The sequence below is a fragment of the Oncorhynchus keta genome, chromosome 4, assembly GCF_023373465.1.
Source record: "Oncorhynchus keta strain PuntledgeMale-10-30-2019 chromosome 4, Oket_V2, whole genome shotgun sequence".
NCBI classification, from domain to species: Eukaryota; Metazoa; Chordata; class Actinopteri; order Salmoniformes; family Salmonidae; genus Oncorhynchus; species Oncorhynchus keta.
This window is the reverse complement of record NC_068424.1, coordinates 75,328,086-75,335,681: the sequence shown is the minus strand read 5'-3', so window position 1 is coordinate 75,335,681 and position 7,596 is coordinate 75,328,086. Positions and strand designations below refer to the sequence as shown.

The following is a 7,596-nucleotide window of genomic DNA, read 5'->3' as shown; positions in this document are numbered from 1 at the left end:
AAATTGCTCCCAAGGATGAACCAGACTCGTGGAGGTCTACAATTATTTTTCTGAGGTCTTGGCTGATTTCTTTAGATTTTCCCAAGATGTCAAGCAAATAGGTACTGAGTTTGAAGGTAGGTCTTGATATACATCCACAGGTACACCTCCAATTGACTCAAATTATGTCAATTAGCCTAACAGAAGCTTCTAAAGCCATGACATTTTCTGGAATTTTACAAACTTCTGACCCACTGGAATTGTGATACAGTGAATTATAAGTGAAATAATCTGTCTGTAAAAATGACTTGTGTCATGTCATGCACAAAGTAGATGTCCTAACCGACTTGCCAAAACAACAGTTTGTTAACAAGAAATGTGTGGAGTGGTTGAAAAATGAGTTTTAATGACTCCAACCTAAGTGTATGTAAACTTACAACTTCAACTGTACATGAAACTAAAGTCAGACAGATACCACTCTTTCAAGAGTTTATTATACAAATGTTATTGAAAGAAATTAAGTAAATAAAAATAGCAGAGACTTTTCTAGGAAGTTCCATCCTGCAGAGCTAAAAACCAACAGCTTCTAGACAGCAACCTCGAAGAGCAAAACCTGCCTCCTCTGCACCCACTGAAAGAACGATTCCCAATAGTCTTAAGAGGGGCAATCCGCAATTAGAAAAGCCCCCATACTTGTTTAGGTCAACAGGTGAGGGATGGGTTTGGAGTTATGTGCCCACTCTCAAATTCCCAGACAGAGCTAGGGATGCAGATCATGAAGATCATGGAGGAGGCATTTATAAGTTAAAATCTTCAAGAATCAGTGGGCTATTTACCATTATGTCCAAAAATTAGAAGTACCGATCCTAGATTGCCCCTTTAAAAAGACTTATGAATCACCCAGATGAACATCAGTGGCACTGTCAACTATAACTCATTCACTTAACACATTATGAGTCTCATCTTTCAACCGAATCAAAAAGAAAAACAAAATAATAAAATACCTGAAGTCAGTCAGCATCCAACTGTCTCTCGCCCTCTTTTTGTAACAGAAGTATTGTAACAGCATTATTATGAACAACTGTTGGCATTAGGTGAGTTCAACCACTCACAATAAATAATCAACACTGACCTCTTTTGTCCCTGATAGACATGTCCCATATGGCACCCTATTCCCCATGCAGTGCACTACTTTTGACCAGGGCCCATAGGGCACAAGTCAAAAGAAGTTCACTATGTAGGAAAAAGGTTCCATTTGGGATGCAAACAATGTTTACGGGTGAGAGAGGGACTCGAAATGAACATGTCATCATTATTAATAAACATTCATCCTAATTATTATGTGGTTAGTTAGCAATAGCAGCAGAGCGATGCTAATATAAATGGGGGTGTTTCTCCCAGTTGGGGTCAATTCAATTTAAACCTCAATTCAGAAAGTAAACCTAATTCCAAATCCAAAATTTCCTGATTGAAAATAATTGGAATGTCAGTATTAGAGGTCGACCGATTAATTGGAATGGCCGATAAATCGGGGCCGATTTCAAGTTTTCATAGCAATCGGAAATCGATATCTTTGGGCGCCGATTTGCCGATTATTATGATTTATTTTTTTACACCTTTATTTAATCTTTATTTAAATAGGCAAGTCTGTTAAGAACACATTCTTATTTTCAATGACGGCCTAGGAGGCAGAACGACAGATTTTTAACCTTGTCAGCTCGGGCGATCCAATCTTGCAACCTTACAGTTAACTAGTCCAATGCTCTAACACCTGATTACATTGCACTCCACGAAGAGCCTGCCTGTTAGCGAATGCAGTAAGCTAAGGTAAGTTGCTAGCTAGCATTAAACTTATCTTATAAAAAACAATCAATGATTGTCATTGCTCCAAAGTGTACTTAACCATAAACATCAATGCCCTTCTTAAAATCAATACACAAGTATATATTTTTAAACCTGCATATTTAGCTAAAAGAAATCCAGGTTAACAAGCAATATTAACCAGGTGAAATTGTGCCATTTCTCTTTCGTTCATTGCACGCAGTCAGGTTATATGCAACAGTTTGGGCCGCACGGCTCTTTGCCAACTAAATTGCCAGAATTGTACGTAATTATGACAACATTGAAGGTTGTGCAATGTAACAGGAATATTTAGACTCATGGATGCCACGCGTTAGATAAAATACAGAACGGAATAAATGTTTTGTTTTCGAGGTGATAGTTTCCGGATTAGTCAAAGGTATATAGTTTAGAGAAATAGTCGAGGCGTTATAATTCCTGTAATAACTTGCGGCTGAACTTGAAAGGGGTTCCTTCGTTATTTTACCCTTCAAGTCTTCCATAGAGAATGTCTTGATCTACTTCAAATAAGGTCATTGTTTCGTGCAGGCTTAAACCGCCTCAAGTTAAAATAAAAGTGTTCCTTCAGTATTGTTGCAATTGTCATTATTACAAAAATGTGTGTGTGTGATATATATATATAGATACATAAAACATTTTTTCCCCCTAATAAAATCGGCCGATTATCGGCTTTTTTGGTCCTCCAATAATCGGTATCGGCGTTGAAAAATCATAATCAGTCGACCTCTAGTCAGTGTACTTCTTGAATCGACTGGAATTGAAATGGAATCGAGCCCAACACTGGTGTTTGTATAGGACATTCCCTCTCCTCTTTCTGGTGTAACAGAATAGTAGTGCTGGATTCTATTCACTGATGAGAAACATTCCAGAATACTGGGCATAGAACTGAAGAGCCTACTCTGCTTTCCTTAGTCTACCTGAAAGACAATCATATCTGTTCCCCAAAGTCCCTATTCGGCATGAGATATGGCCGTGTCTGTTCTGAATGTTCTGTTGTCCCCTACTGAACAGTGCCCCCAGGTGACTCAGTGTGTGTGTGATGTTACAAGGGAACGTGGCTGAAGAGGTAGGAGACAGATTCTCCGTTGTGGGTCCTGCGGATGGCCTCTGCCAAGATCATAGAGATGTCAATCACCTAGAGGAGAAACAGATGGTTAACAACACATAATAAACTACGTTCAGGAAACATCCGGAAACATGTCAGACTATTTACCGTTGATAAACAGAAAGTGTGCTCTCTCATTTATAGAGTGAACTATTTGAATTATCTTAGCACAAACTTTTTAGGTGATATGATTATTCAAACTATTTGCCATTGTCTTAGTTGTTAAACATCACAGTAGCAACAATAGAATTGCAGCTTAAATCACCTTAACATTATTAGACAATATGACAGTCTACTTATGTTAAGGTGAATGACCCTGATATAACCTCTGACCCCTGACCTGTATCTTAGGACAGTAATATAACATTTGACCCCTAACCTGTATCTAAGGACAGTGCTGTGACCCATGACCTGTATCTTAGGACAGTAATATAACATTTGACCCCTAACCTGGATCTAAGGACAGTGATGTGACCTCTGACCTGTATCTTAGGACAGGTCTTCATCTTCTCCTCCTGAGGGATAGTGTTGGTGACGACCACGGCCTCGAAGCAGGCGTTGTTGATCCGGGAGATGGCCGGGCCAGAGAAGATACCGTGGGTCAGGATGGCATACACCTTGGTAGCACCAGCTGAGATCAGCCTGAGGGTGGAGGGACAGTATCTCCTGTAACTGTAGGACTATAGCACCTTCCAACATTTACCTGTTTGAATACACTGATTTTTGCTACAAGGACTCTCATTTGGATGAAGAAGAAGTGAAATGTGAAATAGTGGTTGGTATTTCCACAGCCCTGTAATAAGAATGTCTTGACATCAAATCAGAGATCCATTTGAATGTACAGGATCATAATCAATGTTTGTTTTTGTGTGGTTAAGATTCAGCCCAGACACCCATTGCCTGGACATAGATACATGTTAAGGTTAGTCAAGGTCATAAGTTGAGACTTTACTTACTTGTCGGCCGCGTGACAGATAGTACCACAGGTGTCTGCCATGTCATCCACCAAGATGGCCACCCGGTCCGTGACGTCCCCGACCAGCACCATGCGATCCACCTCATTGGCCTTCTTTCTCTCTTTGTGGATCAGAGCAAAGTCCACATTGAGCCTGTCCGCTATGGAAGTCACTCTGTCACACAGAACACAGTGTTAAGAGGAAGCCAAGTCAGAGGCACAGCAGATGGTCCACTGTTATCGTATGAAGATGTGTTTGTGTGAAGGAGCAGTTACACACGAACGTGTGAATCTAAAGTTAATTTCACCACAGATAAGGCAGAGTTAAAGAAAGACGTGGCTGCAAGATAAAACCCGTAAAAGAGAGGTGATGTTCTTGAAGCAGTAGTCTAGCATGCACACAGTGGTTCCCATATTTACCAAGCATCCTCTTCCACCCCCCTCTCCATCTTTCTCTGATTGGCCAAAAGAAGGAATTTGATTAAAAGCCCCCAGACCAAAAACCTTTTGACCACTCTGTCCTGCCTCACCTCTTGGCTCCCCCTGCGTCTGGAGAGACGATGGTGCAGGTCTTCCACTCTGCGATGTTCTCCTTGATCCACTTCAGTACAGCAGGCTCAGCATACAGGTTATCCACCGGGATGTCGAAGAAACCCTGGAGATACCAGACACACACAGACAGGAGTCAGAGGCTGCCATCGAGCGGTTTCACATCCCAGGAACCATCTCACCATTGTGCCCTTGAGCCAGTCACTTAACCCCTATAGAACTCTATGTGTTTGCTGATTGTGTCGTCTGTTGGATTGGAGGGAGCAAAAGAAGAATTTACATCACTTTAGTCTGGCTGTTTGGTTTCTCGACTGTCAGACCCAAGTGTCCTCCCTCCTCTACTGCCAGACCCCAGTGTCCTCCCTCCTCATGTCCTCTACTGCCAGACCCCAGTGTCCTCCCTCCTCATGTCCTCTACTGCCAGACTCGTGTCCTCCCTCCTCTACTGCCAGACCCCAGTGTCCTCCCTCCTCATGTCCTCTACTGCCAGACCCCAGTGTCCTCCCTCCTCATGTCCTCTACTGCCAGACCCGTGTCCTCCCTCCTCATGTCCTCTACTGCCAGACCCCAGTGTCCTCCCTCCTCATGTCCTCTACTGTCAGACCCAAGTGTCCTCCCTCCTCTACTGCCAGACCCCAGTGTCCTCCCTCCTCTACTGCCAGACCCCAGTGTCCTCCCTCCTCTACTACCAGACCCCAGTGTCCTCCCTCCTCCTAACCTGGATCTGTGAGGCGTGGAGGTCCATAGTGATGATGTGATCAGCCCCAGACACAGACAGCATGTTAGCCACCAGCTTGGCTGAGATGGGCGCTCGACTCTGCAAGGAAACACACACACACACACACACCTCATTTGTTCAACTCACATCACATGATATGAGTGGAGTCTTCCATCTTAAAAATTGGTCCGTATTACATTTCCTTCCCAAAGCCACAAGGGGCAGCTGATAGGCTATTCTAAACTACAGTTACGTGTACAACTCAAAGTCGATATCAAACTACTCAGCTCCTTCAAGAAGCCCAAGAAAAGTGATACTGTACAGAAAGTTAATAACAGTATACTTTTGGCAGATACATAGTACATGCAATACATTATATTGGGAGGACAAGGACATGCACTGATATAAACCATGGAAGGAATGGAGGCAGGCAGCTGACTGTAACAATACACACAGAAGACACAATGACTGTTCACTGCTCACTGTTCACTGTTCACTGTTCACTGCTCACTGTTCACTGTTCACTGTTCACTGCTCACTGCTCACTGTTCACTGTTCACTGCTCACTGCTCACTGTTCACTGTTCACTGTTCACTGCTCACTGTTCACTGCTCACTGTTCACTGTTCACTGCTCACTGCTCACTGCTCACTGTTCACTGCTCACTGCTCAACTTAAATCAGTGGAGAAATCAAAACAAAACCCAGGCATGCTCCCAGTCCCATCCATCTGCTCCCAGTCCCATCCATCTGCTCCCAGTCCCATCCATCTGCTCCCAGTCCCATCCATCTGCTCCCAGTCCCATCCATCTGCTCCCAGTCCCATCCATCTGCTCCCAGTCCCACCCATCTGCTCCCAGTCCCACCCATCTGCTCCCAGTCCCATCCATCTGCTCCCAGTCCCACCCATCTGCTCCCAGTCCCACCCATCTGCTCCCAGTCCCACCCATCTGCTCCCAGTCCCACCCATCTGCTCCCAGTCCCACCCATCTGCTCCCAGTCCCATCCATCTGCTCCCAGTCCCACCCATCTGCTCCCAGTCCCACCCATCTGCTCCCAGTCCCATCCATCTGCTGTGACTGCCTGCTGGAGTCCGTCCACACAGTCAGTGACAGCAACATGAGTGGTAAGATCACACTGGACGTTGATGGGGTGTCATGGTAGGGTTGGGGTCAATTCAATTTCAATTCAGGAAGTACATTGAAATTCCAATGCTAAAGAATTAAAAACATTTGGAATTTGAATTTGGTTTAATTTCTGAATTGACTGTAATTGAACCCAACTCTGGTGATGTGGTATAATGGTCGGCGGTGTGACAGTAGAGTAACTAGATGTCTGTCCCTCACCCCCACCTTGTCCTTCTTGTCCTGCCGTGCGTAGGGGAAGCAGGGGATGACGGCTGTGACCCGGGAGGCCGAGGCGATCTTACACGCATTGATCATAATCAGCAGCTCCATCAGATTATCATTGATCTCCCCACAGCCGCTCTGTACGATGTAGACATCCTCTCCACGGACACTCTCCCCGATCTCAACACTGTTAGGGCCCAGGGGAGGATGGGGTAAACAACACTCTCTGCTAACACAGCACTAATGGTGAGGGATATTCATCATGAGACATTGAAAACACAGCCTACAGGTGTTTAGGGCTAGGGGACTTATAAGTGCAGTGACAAGAGAATATTTCACAGTAGGCTAAATGCAGTGAGAATTACTGTATGAGCAAAGAACAGCACATAATGAGAAGTATACAGCTTGATGCATCAGTGTTACACAAGAAGTTACAATAAACAATCGATTCACTTTTGCTAGCCTGTAGGGGTTTGTCAGCTCTCCCAATATTCAGAAATGAGTTGAAATGTATGGGGAAGTGAAGTTCGCCCAACACGCAACAAACTGAGCGCCAAAATAAACTCCAGTTATGCGTGACTTAAACTACAAGTTCCAAGAACCTTTGCGAGGCAGCATCAAAAGCAGCACGCTAAACATAACGTTTCTTTAACATATTTCTCGAACATAAGATTTAAACAGATTAGCTTTCTATACATTAAAAGTTTACACTGACCATGTTTCTTGATTGCTGAATTTCTTGGTGACAACCTTCCCGAGTTCCATCCCAAGACGGTCAGCAATTTTGTGAGACAGTTCCCGATGCGAGCTACCGCTGAATATCTTAATGTTCGGCATTTTTGTATGTTCCAGGGCTTCGTTCTACGGAAGCTAGCTACAATGCTAGTAGCTGCAAATAAGTGATATACGATCTATTAGTTCTAGTGAACTGTTGGAAATCGATCGCTCGTCGATAGATATCATCAAGCTTGATGCGTTGCCTACCTGTCCACCATCGTTCCCTTCTTCACGCATGCGCCTTTTCCTGGTCGTTTTCTTCTTCTTGTTCTTGTTCTTCTTCTTCTTCTTTGGGGGTAAACGGAG

General features: G+C 44.0%; 1 protein-coding gene across 2 annotated transcripts; it reads right to left on the bottom strand.

The window, feature by feature from the left end:
- Window positions 1–454: 454 nt before the first annotated feature.
- Window positions 455–7,596, bottom strand: LOC118376616 (ribose-phosphate pyrophosphokinase 1-like). Of its 2 annotated transcripts, XM_035763342.2 has the most exons (8): window positions 7,498–7,596; window positions 7,229–7,402; window positions 6,511–6,700; window positions 5,167–5,265; window positions 4,430–4,554; window positions 3,901–4,074; window positions 3,427–3,586; window positions 455–2,974 (listed from the first exon to the last, which is right to left on the bottom strand). In XM_035763342.2, exons 2-8 carry the CDS (start codon window positions 7,348–7,350, stop codon window positions 2,882–2,884), a joined length of 963 nt encoding a protein of 320 aa, XP_035619235.1. In that variant the 5' UTR covers window positions 7,351–7,402; window positions 7,498–7,596; the 3' UTR covers window positions 455–2,881. The 2 variants fall into 2 exon arrangements, with proteins under 2 accessions (XP_035619235.1, XP_035619236.1); XM_035763343.2 differs by having other exon boundaries at window positions 6,517–6,700; window positions 7,229–7,549.